Raw genomic sequence first — 17,887 nt, 5'->3', positions numbered from 1 at the left:
TGACGTCAAACATTTGTAGTAGTCTCCATGACATAAGACACTTGTCACATCCCCCGTGTTTTCTTAAGCGTAAGACTTCAACTTGGGAGAGTAGGAGAAGCTGATGCAGGTAATAAAAATTGTTATTGAGCAATTTAAAAATAGACATCATAACTGCTCATGAATAGCAATTACAGAACAAATAGTGATAAGCTATGCTGAAGACTGGAATTTACTCAAGGTCATAGGAAAAGGCAGGCCTGTCTCCCACAGACATCTAGCAAAAACATGATTGAAGCCAAAAGCAAAAAGGAAGTCATATTAGCAAATGGAAAAAACTGAACTGTCAGTTTTATGAGCGCAATACAATTTAATCGGATTGTCAAAGCCTCATGTTAAGAGTTTCATAGAAACCAAACCACGAGTGAAGTTTAAAAAGATTTTTTTTGTTGTTCCTGGCCATCCATCCAGAAAACACATTTCAATCCAAATTCAATTGCCAAGAAAATAAAATCAAAAGTACTGGTAAATAACACCATCATTTTTCTTAATTAATTACACAACACCATTCATTTACTACAGGCAGTCAATACAGCTAGCTATATTTTGGCCTGTCGTGACAAAATGCTCTCTAGCAAAACTTTTCCGCCCAAGAATCTTACTGCACGTTCTGGAAACCAACTCCGGCTGCTCCCACAACTGTACACGCATATAATTTGCTGGGAGAGTTTCAGTAAACAGAGAGCGCATTTCAGCTCGAGTCATGTATTTGACTGGTTTCGTTTGGGTTTTTTTTTTTACCATGACTTGATTTTTATACAGTTAGGGATTACTTTGCAAAGCAAAGATGAACGATAGAGTAAAGACCAAAGCAGGGTTGTTTTTTTTTCCCCCGAACTACATCTTTAAAGAAATAAAAGAATTTACTATTTACAATAGCAGAAAACCCTTTGGAACTTTCTAGCAGGGGGAGGCTCTCAGGAAACACAGGGTTTACTGTTAGAATTACTAGATTGCACTCGGTATTTCCAGACAAATCACTTTCTTTCATGGAAAACTTCATCCTTTTTTTGAAAAGAGGCAGAAAGAAGTAAAAGTATTTTAATACTTTGGTATACCCTAGCAGAACAGTTTAAAGACAGCACTGCATGGTAAATGGCATCTGCTGGTTTTTTAGTAAGAGTCTCATGACCTGTTTCAACTTGGTGGGAGACAAAACAGGATAAGAAGGAAAAATACAGAAGAGAAATTCAGTGGCAAGTAGTTTGAGGGAAAAAATGTTTAATTTCTTCTAAGACACTATCAATAACTTGAGAAGAAGATGCAAACTCCTGACCTGAATGAAAAATTATCTACAATAATACCTGACTGATGTACAGCATCAGTTGCAAACTATGCTGTAACACTAGCAGTATTTAATCCGTCAAGAAAACAAAAGACAAAAGCAACAAAAAGGGATTCAGAGCAGTTTGGTTGCATTTTCACATCAGGAAAAATATGTTTCCTTGGGCTGTTGAATGGGTCATGCACTGGCCCCTGAGGGTGTTAGTGGCAAGGCAGGCAAATGTCATCTGAAGGGGATGAGCTGACTGAAAATCATCTCCTGGCCCAGGGAGGCTTTAAATGCAGTTATAACAACCATGATTATGGAATAGCACCTCCTCTATTGCTGGTTTGTTAGCCCATTTTCTCCCTACCTATATTGTGCTGTTCTTGGAAGTCTAAATAAACACAGTATTTGTAGCAAATACTTTCACTGCGCTATTGTATGTGCTTCAACAAGCTACATTCTTGTCCTCCCATCACCAGAGGTATCTCTATCCGGTGGAGGCTCCTCTACCCGGTGGAGGCTCTTTTTCCATCCCTGGGAAGTCCCTTGTGAGCTCACACCAACTGATTTTTGGCCCATTCCCATTTCATTGGAGTGGTTATTTACTCCATCTAGTTGTTCTGTGTTTTATTAATTCTGTTATTTTGCACTGTTCTTACTTGTGCAGTCTCTGCATGTTCCAGCATCTCCTCAAATTCCTGGTACTCTTCATCATCAGGTTCAGCACCAGAGAGTCGGGCCGCCCTCGCCATAAAATATGGAGGCAGCTCTCCAATGGCTGTGCCAGCACCCTGGGAAAAGAATAATTCTGATTTATTTTTGTGTTTACTCTTAAATAGGAAACATGTGACATGCACAGTCCTGTGGACATTTCAAATTATTAGAACTGATGAGACCAGCTGCTTTGAGAAGTTTGCTTTTATCCACCAGGTCAGATTTCTCATGATTTAAAGCACAATGCTGTTCCTTTGAAACCCCACTTTCCCCCTTTCCTCGTTGAGCAAAATTCAGCTTCTCTCAGTGCAGACTACATCACACTGCAAGTCAGTGGCTCCCAGGCTGTGGTCTGCGAGGTCAAACCGACACGATCTGTGCATCTCTGGGGCCCTGCAGAGTGGCACGTTGCCCAGCTCCGGCAGAGCTCCGCAGCCGGTGGCCAGCTGCGCCTGGCGCGGTGGGGAGGCTGTAGCTTGTCACTGCTCTGCAGGCGGAGAGCCGGCCAGGCTGGGGGCCCTGCTCTCCGACACGATCCCTGACTCAGCACAGGGCTGCCATCTCACCCCACCACATGATGCCAGACACATTTGCCGGCATGTGACAGCCCTTGCTCCTGAGCGACCTTCAGAATAATCTGGGAACTCCTCCCCGGTGCTGTCATGTAGTTTACTTGTTCAGTCATGAGACTTTGTGCAAGCGTTTGTTAGAAAACAGGCTCGAGTTTTACTACAGCTATGAGCAAGGAAAATAAGGTTAAGCAAAGCTCGATCTGGAGTTTTCTCTCTCCTTTAGATGGAATGAAGAAAGCCAAGAGAACACGAGATGAAAGCATGGTTACTTTCTCACCACAGGAAAATTATATTTGTTTTCTCAGGACATCAAATGACTCATTTCAATCTTGTGGGTAAATGCAACTTTAGCTTAACCAAGGAAAAAAGACAAGAAAAGAGAGACAGCCAAGATTGAACATATGGATAAACAGAGGCTAATGAAACAGGAACTTGGACTAAACTCAGAAGGGTTTAAATATAGGACAGGTAATAGCACAATAGTTGGGCACCACACTGGAAAAGTGCTAAAACTTAGCTCCATGCAGATGGCTTTTCTCTCTTAGGGTCAGTAGCGAGTAACAAATGCTTTTCTATTCCTTTGAAGCAATGTGAAAGCTTTTCAATTTCCTTTGTTCCTGCTCTATATGCAGCTGCAAGCAAGGGAGAATTCCAGCTGCTGTGGATATTCCAAATCAACAGGTTGTGGTTTTAAATACCGCTGCTCTCTGCAGTTACCCCAACTGTTAAATTCTCAGTTTAAGCCTATGAAGTGCACAGCCTCGTATGTTTATGCCCTTGTTTTCCACAGAAGAAAAATTTACATGAGCGCAACAAGCTGAACTTCATTAATCTGCCTATTTCTGGCACAAGGGAAGATAAGCCTGAAAACAGTAGCAACGACGTTTCAGAAAAATTAACTTGAGGTTAGGTTCTGAGGGTGATGCAAGAACCAAAAGTCACATTGCTTCTCCAGGCTCTGCCAATTTGCTTTGGCTTCATTTTGTTAACTGAAGAAGAGGTTTGCATGCGTGTACTGGACATGAACTTTCTTTAAATTGGATAAGTCACATGCTCATTATTACAAAACATTTCAGAAGTGCAACAAAAATCATATGATTTCATGTCTGCTGGAGATAGGTTCCTTAAGTGCATTGAAAAAAAAAAAAGCACAGCAGCAATTAAGGGATCCAAACCAGTAACTATTTAACTGCTTTTTGTAACATTAGCTGTCCATTTTCACCATTTAACTTTGAATGCCAGTTTTACATGGAGATTCCTTGGACTAACAACAAATTGGAAAGGCAAATGCTAATCAAAATTCTTTTACACAAATACATTCAGAAAAGGAAACTGGGAAATTACTCCACTAGAAAGAGTCTTTGAAACAGATTTTATCCTGGTCAGGACACAGGCCGCCTGTTCTGCTAATCCTGAGCAATTAAACATTTTTATTCTTTCCCCTTATTTCTTGTAAAAAACAAAAAAAGCTGTAACACATTAAAAACGTAGGGCACTATTGAATTCCTTGTCCCTGTGGGATAGAAGGCTGTGAAAACTGGCATACACCTAGCAGACTGTTTTTGAGAGTCCTTCTGCAGGCCAGGACTGGTGGAGCCAACTTTTATAGTGAGTGAAAAAAGCATCATTTTCATTTCACCTAATAATTCCTTAGATACAGTGATATTTAATCCTCGTAACACTCATTATCAGCAAAAATGGCTATCACTGACATGCAGGGGACTAGTAATGATTTTAATCTCTGGAAAAACCCGTACCTGGTTTAAGTTGGCTGAAACAGCCACTGATGTTTTTGTGATCTGAATCAAATCCCTTGTGCAGATAAATCCCCGCATTCAAACCTTGCAGGATACTTAGTCTGGGTAGCTTTATAGTCAGAGGTCTGCAAAGTCCCCACTGGGACCGACCTGCTTTCAACATTTCACATGAAAACTTATATTGCTACCACCCTCCTGTCTCCCTCCAAATAATCAAGGAGATTGGCCAGATTTCACTTTGGAGCCTTTCAACAATTTCACTTTACAAGTCTAAAGGAAATAGGCTGTTGGTGTTGTTATACCTATTCCTCACAGGGCTCCATGTGCTGCATTAGGAGCACATCTGTATACACCCAATAATTCCTTTTTTTTTTGCATTTATCCAATATTTATCATAACTTCAGATTTTATTTCTAATTACAAGTTGCTTGTTCCATTAAAAAAAAGATTTTGTGAGCTCATTCAATCATACCCAGATTAGGAATTAAACAATATTCTTCATTTCAGTTTAAAAGCAGAAAATTAATGGTTTGGTTTTTTTTTCTTTTTTACTAAGGTTTTGATTTGCAAAAATCAGCCTTTTCACTTTCTGGAAGTTGCTGTTACTTTCCTGTTAAGTGGACATTTGGTTTGAGAGTGACAGAATCAAAAATAAGTTTCTTCAACAGCTTCCATAAAAAGTGAACTGGAATTAGGACAAAAGAAACATACTGGAAGAAGCAGCAGCAATTGCCAACTTGATTTGGCTTACAGGAAATTAGCGAGCAATGTTTATGTACTCATGAAACATTCCAAGAAAGCATAACATTACACTAGACACCACTGGTAGACAGAGGATGCTCCCAAGGGGAAATCTAGTGGAGACAGAGTTCAGTGAAAAGGTAGCTGACAGTGAATCTGAAGGCGAGAAGAAAGAAAGAAAGGGGGTGGAAAAGAGTGGGATACAAACGTTCTGGCTTGGTCCTATTCCCTTGTCCTTCTCCTAGCCTGAACCAAGAAAGGCAGCTAACACGAGAGACTGAAGGTACCGTTTGTTCTCCCTCGGGGCTGCTCAGAGGGGTACAAGCTTTCAATTCTTGCAACTCTATTAACTCATTTCTGAACTACTTAATTCTCATCATAGCTCAGTTATTTTACACGCTGAAGATTAAGCAATGGATGTTTACCCTGAGCAACATTTTTATTTTGCAACCCTAGAAACAGAATTAAATGCCATTTTTATTACTCTAGTCTCCATGAAACAAACTTAAGCAGAGGGAGACGAGGAAGAAAATAAAAAGAAATCTTGTATTTATGGTCTTATAAGTCCTTGTATGTTTAGCTCCTTATCAAGCTTTGAGGCAATTCTGTCCTCTCGTTAGAAAGAGTGAAATTTAAGATGTACTTTGCTTCTTGAGAGTGTTGTAAGTCCACTTGCTCTGTTACTATTTTGACTTTGGTACTGCTACACATTAGTCTCTAATGAGTACCACCTAACCGGAATTTTTGTAAGTAACACAGCTGCTGATAATTTTAAAAGCTGTAGTGACCAAAGTTGCCTTAATATATCTTTCCATATCATTAGAAGGAATACAAGGGCAAACATCAGATACCAATTCATTTTCAGAATTTCCTCTCTCTACATTTGAATTGGACAACCAAGAATTTAACAATTAAATCATCAGCTAGATCAGGAAGTCTGTAGTAAAATAAAGTTAATTTGGCATGCAGTTCACAGCAGATGCATCTGTGTAAACTGCAATTCAAAATAATCTACACGTAATGAAAAAAACATCTTAGCCAACCAAAATCCTCCAAAAATCAAACTTCTATAAAAAGCTGCAGAGAAGGGGGAAAAAAAAAAAAGGAAAACGGAAAGGAAGTTCCAATGACAGCGTTTCCTAAGACCCTGATTCACTTAAAAGCTAACCTGCTTTTCCTGTTTTAAGTGAAAAGTTTGTCATGATGGAAACAGGCAGAGAAACAGAAATAAAATAAAAACGTGCAACGTAACACTCTCTTATTTAATCCAATCCATTGATGCAACCCAGAAAAACATTTCAGCTGTGATATTAGGGCCCGAGTCCTTCATATGAGTAACTGCAACTTCACTCAAGTTACCAGCTCAAAATTTTTGCAATTATTTATTGCTTAACTGCTCATAGTGTAAGACCTGACAGCTGCAAGGTCATTTGGGATGCAGATACGCTTTCTGAAACTTACCTTTTACATCAAGAGCTTTGAAGTACATGAGCTTTTTCTGCTAGCATTTAGAAAAGTAGTCAACGCTGCAGCTGATACAAGACAGCCCAGCAATATCCTATTACTTCTCTTTAAAGGACATTAAAATTATCCAGGGCTAGGAGGTTGATCAGGAAGGCATCTATTCACATTGCAAATATACATGTTACTGTTGGCAGCGTAAGCCATCATTATTTTGTTAGTTCAGGAATTTTTGTGTATTGCTGGACATAGAAATTAAGTGCATAAATTGAAATTGCTTAAGTTTTATAAACCAAACCTTACCCACATGCAGGCCTCCAGCCTGACTTTTGAGATGATAGCCCATAGAGAGATGGATCCTTCAGTCGTCTCCTCATCAGGGCAGATTATTTGATCCGGGTAGGGAGGCTCAGGAAAATTAACTGAGTTACATTCATATGCAGCAAGAGTAACTGATGCTATGTGTGGACCCTGAAAAAACACAAGTAATTTCAAATGCATTCTGTGTTAGTTATAATAAAAGTTAAAATTAAAACCCCACATTTGTCCTTGATGCAAGGAGTCCAGGCTAAAACTCCGTGTTTCTCACTTTGGACATTAATAATATTACACATGTAAAGTGTTGGGGCTTTTTTTTTTTTTTTTTAGACCATCTGAAGTCCAAGGTTGAGCTATTAATGCTCTTTCAAAAAAAAAAAAATCCTTCTTGTGATCCACTAAAAACATTAAGGAGCCTTTCAGCTTTTGCCATGCCATTGTACAGTAGTATGAGGCTGCCAAGGAGAAATAAGAATCCTTACTTCTTAGAAAACAGGAAAATTTTCAAGACTTCAAAATGTTCTCCTTAAGGTATTTATGGCTTACAGCTTTATTAGAGCAGGTGTTTTCCCTACTGCTGCTCTTAGAGGAGGGAGGCATTTAAATTCTATGTTAATTTTTTTTTTTTAAATGACTGGGACTTTACGACATCTTACAGAGGACTTTCTTAACTTTTGGATCTTTTTCCAAAAATCAGTTGCTTAATTTGTGTCAGTTTTTCTGTGCATACCAGAAAGTGATCTTACTGCTGTTTGCTAAAAATGGTTTGAAATATAATTCAAAACTTCAACATTATTTAAATGCCATATAATTGAATTACTTCTAGTCTCCATCTTAAATTAAAAGATGTTTTTGGACAGACCTCCTAATAAAACTAGCATAAAAATCTATTCAAGAATTGAACTGCTACATACTTAAATCGGAAAGAATAGCCATTATTTTAATACAAAAGAAGTGAGAAGCAATTCAAATAGTCTATGGCCTGAACACTAGAGATTGTAGCTAAAAAAGAAATCACTTAGCAAGAGGTCAGGGGAAACACTCTCCAGGGAACAGGGAAGAAAAAAAAAAAAGTACGAGAAGGTCTTTTCATAAAGTCACAGATTTAAATAACTTTTAAAGTTTTCTTTACGTGCAGAACAAATTACACAAACCTTAACTTCTGCTATTAATTATTTGATGGGTTTTGAAGTCATGTTGGGAAACATTGTCAACAATTTTCTTCTACGTTTTTTCCTTTAAACGAGTCATGTTTTATTAGGTCAATATGGGAGCCTGATACCCCCCACCCAAATCAAAGCTAAATTTATTACAGAATAATCAGGGAAAGTGTGATAGACCTCAGCACTGCCATTCCCCTGCACAAGGCTTCCAAAGCCCATTTTGAAATGCAGGAGCCAGAGATACATTCAGAAGACCCTGCAGGCTTCATTTGCACATTAAAGGGTGAAATTCCCCAACAGGTCTCACACAAAAGGTGAAACTCTATTGCTTTTTCTAGACTTGCTGGGAAGAAGATTTTTAGTTGGGTTCACTCACGTCAACATTTCAGGTCCCACTGAAGAGACCAGAGCACTGGACTTACGCCATTACATCAATACTGTAAATTCTTAATGGCAGTGAAATAAGAATGTTGAAAAAATACCAGTTATATTTTTCTGTATGACAGTTGTGACTACTGTTGTCATATGTAAACAATTTGAAATAAAACCATTCTCTGGCATGCAATTGGTAAAAGACACGCTGCTCTGATACCAAGGAAGTGCTTTTATTTATTCCTTGTTACTTTCCAGGAGACTAATTCAAAGTGCTTTGACATACTCTGGAGTATACAAATAGATAGATGCAGCCTCCCGAGATGATAAATGAGGAACAGCCTCTCTCGCAAAAAAAGACAAAAGGTTCATTGAAGTAAAACTGAAAAAGAGGAGATTGAGAAGTTGATACACAAGAGTGATTTTGATATGGCACGGAGAACAAAGAACGGATGAATGAACAAATGACTAATAACATATACTATCCACATTTTCTGTAGGCCCCAATGGCAATGGACAACTTTTTGGTACTTGTAGCAAGATCATCCCTGTCCCCAGCAGCTTCATATCTAAACAAATAACATAGCTCTATTTTAATTTAACTCATCCAGGACAGATGCAAAAAGAGAGTTGAAACTTTCCTAGAATTGTAAAGTACATTTATGGCAAACCTGGGAACCTCTTTCTCCACCGTACTCTGAAACTTCGGGAATTTAATCCCATACCCTGCTCGCCCCTCCCCAGTCTGACAGCCACCTTGGGACAAAAAAGGTCTCAAGTCGTCTTCCTTAAATTAATGGTTTTCACCTTCAGAAATCTGCAATAAAATTCTCTTGAATAGCAAATTTGCATGGAAGAAATCCCCACGTACTTGAGTTGTAAATGACCATTTCCTATGTTCCCTTGAGAGTAAAGGTAAGGTCGTTGCCAAGGCAGTGAGATACGGTGTGTGAATCAAGAAGTATGATTTTCAGTTCCACAAAATTTGGAAGACATGCCACACTACAGTGTAACTACAGCCAGCTGTGATGGGAGACTGTTAGTTTCAGTTTTATAATAGTAAGAGACAAATTTAATCACTACTACAGAGAGGCCCCCAACCCCTTGCAAGGTTTCAGTGATAGCATTACCAGTATCTCTTCTCAAACTGCACACAAGGTGTGTAAAGACGACCGTACAATCTCAGGAGAGCAAGCAATGACAAAATGCCTAGCAGGAGGCTGCTGCAGGAGCTTCTTGCCACGAGCAGCTTAGCTCAACAGAGTTGCCATCCTTGAAATGGCTTAATGGTCTCAAAACATTGCCTCCCATTAAGAGAGCTCTCCCAGTCTCAACAAATGTCTGCAAAAGGAAAAATTTTACAAGAAGTAGCCAATGGAAAAAAAGGCATTTCACAAAGCAGCTGTAAACGTCCAACGAGCCACCTGAAGACTATGCCAATTGAACATAATTCTTCCACTGTAATGTAAACAATTCTATAATGGAAAAAAGTTGCAGTTATGGAACCCACAGAAGCCACATTTTAACTGGAGTAAGAAATAAAGCATAAACGGTTCATTTAGAGTGATGAAGTGTGGAGTACTGGAACTCAGAGTGAGCCAAAGGAAAGCAGAACAATCCTGTGTCCTCCTCTGGCAGCAGAGCCCAGCTGCCCTGCTAGTCCAATGGACAACGTCTCGCAGCTTGGCAGGCTGCACGCAACATCCCTGACATCTGCTTTTGTTCTAGCTCAGCCCTGAAAGCTTACATAGAGCATTATACTTCCACAAAGCCGTGGTTACCAAGCACCTCAAAACAATGGTTGGCTAAACAGGACCATGGTTGCAGTGGGGGTGGGAGGGTCGCTGGACGTTTCATAAGAGAGGTGCCATTTTGCTTTATATTTAGCAATAGTGATGGTTTAACTCTGAATGGAACAGGCAACCAACTTCAAATGAGCTTTAGGTGCCACCTTTGGAAAATCCCAGTCAATATACACTCAGACGTGTTCTTGTTTTCTTTATACTCCTCCCTGTGCCAGAAGGATTAATTCTCATACAATTTTTTAATCCTCTTCACAAATAATACCTCCTCCACCCTCTCCTCCTCCTTCTCTGCATGCGGCCGCAGTAAATACTCGGAGTGTTTTGCCTCTCTGCAATAGCTCAGTCTATTTCAACACTTTAGGAAAACCTCCGAGATAGCCCCTCTTTGCCTCTAACTGCAGCTCTACCTTTGAAAAGGGCATTTGCAAACCTCTCATACCAGACAACAAATACTAAACCCAGGCAATTTAGTAGACACGCTGCTTGCCAAACCAGGAAGAGTCACTGAAATTCAAGGCATGTAAGATCCTGAACACCAACTGTCTCTCCCTCACCCTCTTCCAGGGATTTTTTTTTTTTTTTTTTAAATTGCAGGAGGCACTAACAAGGGCTAACAGAGAAGAAACGGAGAAACATTCTGCTGACTCGGGTGAGAAACATTTGCTTGCCACTACTGACGACCAGAAGGAGCCTGTGGTTAGGCTGGAATGCGATTTGTTAGAAATATCCATACAATTTACAAATCAAACAAGACAAGATCTGGTCATCAAGATCAACTCAACATAAATCTATTTGTTAGCAACAGTAATTTAGGGGAGTTTGGAAATCCCTAGCTACACAACCCCAATGTCTCATACAAGGTAACCTCGAACTCTTGAACTCCCAGGCCTTCAGAGAAGTTTTAGTTCAGTGATTGAAGGCACCCAAGTTAGAATAGACATTGCTAATCCATAGAAATAAGTTACTTTAAATGCTGTATTATGAAATCTCTAGGAAGCATATCTTTTTATATGTAAGTTATGCTCAGAAATTCATCAGTGAGTAGAAAGAGACAGCAGGCACATGAAAAAAGTTTCAAGAAGTCAAAATCCTTAAAAGCATGCTCATATGTGTAATACTTAAAACAGAAAAGTCTTTACCATAAGGAAAAATGACTGAATATCCAATTAAAACTGAATCGTATTTGCAGGTTATTAATCATTCTGTGCACCTAGACTGTGAACACAATTAAAGCTGCGAACAAACTCCATATCAGACGTTGGTTTCTCACATGCCCCTTCACAGACCAGCCACCCTGCTGAAGTGACACAAGCAGAACAACAACTACATCTAATTTTAACCTTTTATTTTTAGGGGGGATAAAATTTTAGACTGTCTCTAATTTAGAAACATTTCACAAAGAAAAGTGATATGTCTGCCAGCAAGAAAAATATTAGAGTGAACTCATTGCTGAACTTAATGCACTAAAAATCTGTTTTCCTCCATGGATACACTGCTTTTCATACTGGGTTCGAGACTCAACCCTTCCACAGGGGGGAAACATGTCATGCTATATTTGATTAAGATAAATTCGAAAAACAAAAGCTTGCTTCTCATGGGAAACATCCTGCAAGCGTTGCCCCAGGCTGCGACTCATCTCATACTTATCTATGAAGTCATTACACCTCTCAAGAAAGTAACACCGAGTTACAGCATCTTTTTTATCTTCAAGAGCAGTGGACAACTACCCACAAAGAAAACTGGTCTGTGATTAAGAGGGAAAAGCTTGATCTGGAGGTGGCTAGTAAATGCGTCAATCTCGTCTGTCTGTGTTACAAGATTAAAACGTCTTGTGATTTTATATAATGTCTGGTATGCAGTGCTGGCTGTAAAATGGGGCTCAGAATGAAGAAGGATCCCGTACCTAGAGCATCCTCAAGTGACACAAACATCCATCAAGTAGTCAGGGCTAGTTTTAGCAGACCGCCACAGCGTTTCAAGCGATGTATTAATTTTACAGTCATGTGTCCATCAGCAAGTTTCTATTCCCACTTCAGTCAAGCCTTGCCCCACAGCGCAGAGCTGATGGAAATTCCAAACCATGAGCCACAAGCTCTGAATATGACTGAACAAGAACCACCAAGGGAGCAGGCATGCGGTACCACTGCATGCAGAACAGGGCCACGTTGCTACTTTGTGGAGTAACATGAAAAGCAGACGTTTTGTAAGGCTGTGCCCACGCTACTTTCTATAGGAGCAAACAGACTCATGTCAGGGAAAGGCATAATTGGAAGAATCCAAGTTTATGCTCTGGTGCTGACAGAAGACAAAAAATAATCTGTCAGCATTCTCTCCTTGCCCTTCCCTGGCCACCCACTTGTTATTTCTGAAGAATAAATCACAGAATCTATTCAAATTGATACTAGTAGTGATGATTGGCTTTAACGTCTCCAATTAGAGGTCGTCTTGCACTGTTACCATTATTTCCAGCCCCTTCAAGGAAGCAGTGACATGACAAGTATGAAGTTCAGGCTGTGCATTAAAAAAAAAAAAAAAAAGAAAGAGCAGAGACTCCAAGGGAGCAAATGAGGAGAAAGCATAACGTGACCTCCCAGCAGAGTTATGAGACACAGAACCAGTGACAAGGAAGTCTGGAGCAGATAATGAAAACAAGGCGTCAGCATCTAAAAGGTAAAGTCCATCAACCTTCAAAAGGAAGAAAACGTTGTACCGATCATCTTACTAACTCCTCAGCTTGGTGCAAGTTCAAATCACTACGGCTGTCCGAGATGCTCAATATAGCTTAACTATTAATATGACATCAATATTTTGCGGACTTCTGAAAAGTCAAAGTAAGGTAGCTAATTCTGCACAGATGGAGGCGCTTCATATTAGCTGTTTACTGCCACAGTTCCAGCTTTAGATAAACCTTCCAGACTCTGACGTACACCACTTTCAGCAGCACTGGAGGCCATATATGGAACTCACAGTCACACCATTTCGGGCTCTGACTCATGAGGTCCAGCAATTCACAGTGGGGCAACACAGGAGGTTATTGCTTCCAGCTGTTCGCCAGCCCCTACGCCAGAGGTTACCACCCTCGGAGCAGGACAGCGGGACCAGCAGTGTCTGCTCGGCAGTTGCCAGGCTTATACCCAGCAGAACTTAAAACCACCACCAATTTCAACTCCTGTTAACGCACCAGACTGGGGGCTTGGGGCTCAGTTCACAAACTCATAGGCAGAGCCGCAGCAGCTGAAGGGATTGTTCTTCCACAGCATAATCTAAACCAGAGGTGCTGGTTTTATTCTCTGCAGGTATCTATTGGTATCTGACACCTACAACAACAGTGGGAGCACTCAGAGGGAATAAGACTCCAAATGAACATTTTTCTCCTTGAAAATACCATTTTTAATCTCAGATTTTTTAAATGCAAGCAAGCCACCAAAAGATTTAAGAAACACCCAGGTTACACAACTAATCTGGCAGCAGTGTCCAGTTTAATTCATTGGACCCTTCCAGTTCATCAGTGCATTATTAATATCAGTGCTGCAGTTTCAAGCAGAACAGAGCCCGGGTGGGCTGTAAGCAGGAGTTCCTGTCAAGAGATGGCTAGCAAAAGTGATTTTTTTTTTTTTTTTTAAAGTTATATGTTGATTCAAGTATTCCAGGATGTTTCAGTTCATTGTAAAAAGCTTAGGACAGCTGGAGGAAGTAGGTTTAAAGACATGAAGGAAACAAATGAGAGAGTAAGAGTCACAAACAACCCTCGCACAAACAGGATCCATTTCCACTTACTTTGGAATTAATTTCTGTCTTCTGCACCCACCATGTATTTTTCTTTCAACTACCTTAACAAGTTAATAGCAGTAATCTGAGCACAGATATTAGACAGAACCGTTTTTTATATCATTTGTTTTAGGCTTGCAAGTTGACATGTGAATTGAAGAACAGTGTGGACTGAAAATGAACACCTCACTTAACAAAAATAATTCAGCGCTGGGAAGGGGAGCACTGCTGCACCCTCCCACCTGGCTGAGGCAGCTCAGCTTTTGTTTCTCGCTTTTTCCTTTACACATAGAACCCATAGTTTTCTGGGTTACTCACACTAGTTTTGAACGATCCACACGGAAAGAGTAGAACTACTCCTGAAGCTGACAATCACTATGAAAATACTCCTGTATTAAAGTTACAATTAAATAAACGGAGAAAAAATATGAGAGTAAGTTCTGTGGATTTCCAAATTATTCTGTCTAATTCATAAAAATGGAGTAAACCCCGTTTTGTGAGCTTTTCTTTTTAAAAGCACTTTAGTAACTTTATCATGAGTCTCCTTACAAACTCAGCTCCTGGAACCAGATAACTAAAAGGAGCTAAGTCTGATTTTAAGAAGTTTTCAGTAAAAAGTTTCAGGAAAAGGTTTTTTATTTGTGGCTTTGTTTTGTTTTTTTAATATTATTTACAGCAATAACTTTTTTTTAAAAAAGCTAATGGGCTTATAATTGCACAAGGTGTCTGGATTTTAAATCTTCAGATTCTAACCTAAAGCAGTTCAGATACGGCCAAATTACAACTCATTTCAGCTGCAAACTACCACACTTTCAGAAGGTCAGAATGTGACCCCTCGCCAAAGCCAAACCCTGGAACCAATTCAGAACAAAAGGGAGACATTGAACCCTCGAGCCCAGATAAACTCAAACTGGCTCTCTAAAGCCAGCACTGTCAATAAGGACACTGTCTTTTCAACTCACTTCTCTTTAAAGGCAGTTTTCTGTTCTTTTCCATGGCCTGAAATTATTGCCAGGCTCTCTTCCACTCTGCTACAGAACACCCCAGTAAGAATTAAGTGACAAACCCACATATTACAGTTTTGAAAAAATTTGAACTCTTGAGCGACCTCCGCACGCAAAACATTCCTATTGTACCTCACGTTTCCTGTTTGTGCTAGTCCACAACCCGGCCACCAGTGAAAACCTTTTCAGCAGTTGCTCCACTTGGCTCTACCAGCAAGCAAGCAGAGATCCTTATTTAAGAAACAAACACACAAACACAAACAGCCAAAGCTTGCTCTGCACTTCTGACCTGTAGGGAATTCGCTTCCATTCATCCCCCAGCATTACAGATTGTAACAGACCATACACAGAAGGGACATTTATCATCCAAGACTGTTTGATAGGCATTAATTCAAAGCTGATTTTGTTTGCCTCGGCCACATCTTTTGCAATCCAGTTGCCAGAGTTGAACTGAAACCAAATCACGAGGCAGAGCGTTGCGTGAAGATGGCAGTGGCAGCGCGGTCCCAACCGAGCACTCCACCTAGCGTCCCCCGCTCCGCCGGAGCCCGCTGCCCTCCGGCAGCTCATTCATTTCATTTCGTAGCAGCAAACAGACCTCTCCAAGACGTACAAATGCAAGAAATTCCTGACGAGTTACCCTCAGTCATCTTCTTTTGGTAATCATGCGATTCATGCCATTTATATTTTAATATACCACCAATAGAAGAGAAGGCATCTCAGGACTAAGAATAAAAACTGTGTGCTGCTAAAAACAGTATTTAGAGTCGTTAATCATAATAGTTTTATTTCCTACAGAACCACATCATGATTACTATTTTTAAAGTGTCGTTTTTAAAGAATTGTGAAAAACCTTTAATGGACTTTGGGAAAATAAGCCAGCAGACTTGTTTTGAAAGCGTCAGAATAAAAAGGATTCTTGGAAGAGTGGCCTGCTTCCCTATTTCTGCGTTGAAGATCTGCTCTGTGCCAGCCCTTAGCTCAGTGCCAATTTGCAGCACGAGAATCAGTTCCCAAAAAGCCATGTCAAATTTTACATTTACTGCTGGCTACAACTGAGGACGCAGCATTAAACTAGGAACCAATGCAGCAATGTTCAGACCCTTTATAATATACAGAAAGTTCTTGAATCACAAAAGAGCAATAAAAAGCCTATTATCAAACTAACTACATTGACCTCTCCCTCTTAAACAGAGATGTCTGCAGCAGGAATGTGCTGGTGACCAACAAAATCCAAATCAGATGTGAACTGATACTAACCAGGGGCAGTAACTTCCCCCCAAAACTCAGACTGCTTTAGATTGTAAAATCTACTTTAAGCAAACTGTTTCCAAGCACTTTCTTCTCAGCAAACCCCAGGACCTCTCCTGGCACTTAGATTCATGCCACTCCAAAAAGCAGCTGGTGAGAGATGCTCTGAAGAATCCAGACAAATGACAGTTTTCAACACTGGAAAAACAGCTAACCAGGCCAGGGAAAGCAAACATCCAGAGTCATCCGTAGACTACATCTGTTGCATAACTACTTCTATGATTTTCCCAGCTAACAGGCTGCACTTATGAACAGTTTGATATGAAAATAGTTGTATGCAGTAAATGGAGGGCTATATTTAAAAAGATGCACCTGTGTCACAGCTGAAGAAGTTCAGGCACACTGTCTGAACAGGTGCCTACATGCCATCAATTCCTACCCCTTGGCCCTTAATGGCAGAGACAATGCTGCAAGCATCAACAAGAGCTCAGCAGCACACGGGTGGGCCCAAGAGCATTGTTCTCCAAGCATGTAATTGCATTCCCAACAATCTCATTGTACATACAGATTTAAAATGAGCAATTAATTATAAGCAATTTTAAAACACTTACTGAGTCTATTCTCTATTGCCAGCAAATCCAAGCACTAAAGCAAAAGAGGATTTGCCATTTTGTAACTTTTCATTTCTTTGAATCAATAGAAGAATAAGTTTTACCATAATGAAGAAATGTAATTAAAGTACATGGAACGTGAAAAGTAGATATACAGCAAAGTAAAAGTTAATATAGCATGTTCCCCGCTTAACCTACTGCATTTCTACTTTTAGAGGCAACTGCTGCACAAATAACAAAGCAAATTAGTTTTGAAAGCTAGACCTCGTAATTGCATTGTTTCCAGATGGGTTAACTTCAGAATACTATTCTGAAATAATTTACCCTTGAAAGTTTTACAAACAGTCTTGAGTTAGTACTCCACATTCCCTTTCACACAAGGTGTAGGCTCAAACCGAGGAGATATTAAGGAGTGCATTACTATACTGATAGCGTATTGCATATAGATACTGCTGATATAGCTGTGTTGACAAGACTATTAACAGTTCAGGTACTTAAAATGGCAACACAGTTAGGGCAATGAACTGGTGTTTTTACACTCCCACTGCCATCTAGTGGCTGCAAAGCCAGATACAGGCCACCAAATGAGCAACCATTTGGGGTTCAGACAAGCGCTCAGTGCTGAGAAAGTGCAATTGTCCTCAATTTACAGTCCGTGCTAACCACTAAAGCTTCCACAGGAGAAAAGAGGAAAATGAATCTTTGCTTCTTTCTTCTTACACTCACTGCCTTTATGGAAGTCTCTCAATGTAACAGAAACATGCTTATCTGCCTTACATATCTAAAGCAAACAAGTATTTCTCACGTATTGTTACATATTAGATGTTGATGGTATAGTTTTATTAGTTTTATTCTATAACCATTCTATAACTTCTAATTATTCAGTGCAATCTATTTTGTCTGGTTTTCCCCTCCCAGCAAAGTTATGTGAAACCTTGCCTCTAACATTCCAAATAAATACCTTCGCTAACAATATTAAACTAAATTTCTTTTCCTAAGTGATGCATCTCCCTGTAATCTTTGGATACACCCACCGTAAAT

At 39.9% G+C, this 17,887-nt stretch overlaps 1 protein-coding gene across 2 annotated transcripts in view; it reads right to left on the bottom strand.

Annotated features, from left to right (window-relative positions):
* VMP1 (vacuole membrane protein 1) overlaps positions 1–17,887 on the bottom strand; it is a 68,810-nt gene that overhangs the window by 32,826 nt on the left and 18,097 nt on the right. For both annotated transcript variants that reach the window (XM_059829208.1, XM_059829209.1), the window contains 2 exons: positions 6,858–7,025; positions 1,969–2,100 (listed from right to left, as the gene is read on the bottom strand). In XM_059829208.1, coding sequence (XP_059685191.1) covers positions 1,969–2,100; positions 6,858–7,025 — 300 coding nt within the window. The remainder of the gene's footprint in view (positions 1–1,968; positions 2,101–6,857; positions 7,026–17,887) is intronic.

The sequence above is a fragment of the Gavia stellata genome, chromosome 25, assembly GCF_030936135.1.
Source record: "Gavia stellata isolate bGavSte3 chromosome 25, bGavSte3.hap2, whole genome shotgun sequence".
Classification (NCBI taxonomy): Eukaryota; Metazoa; Chordata; class Aves; order Gaviiformes; family Gaviidae; genus Gavia; species Gavia stellata.
The sequence above is the reverse complement of the archived record's forward strand: the minus strand, read 5'-3'. Positions and strand labels throughout refer to the sequence as shown.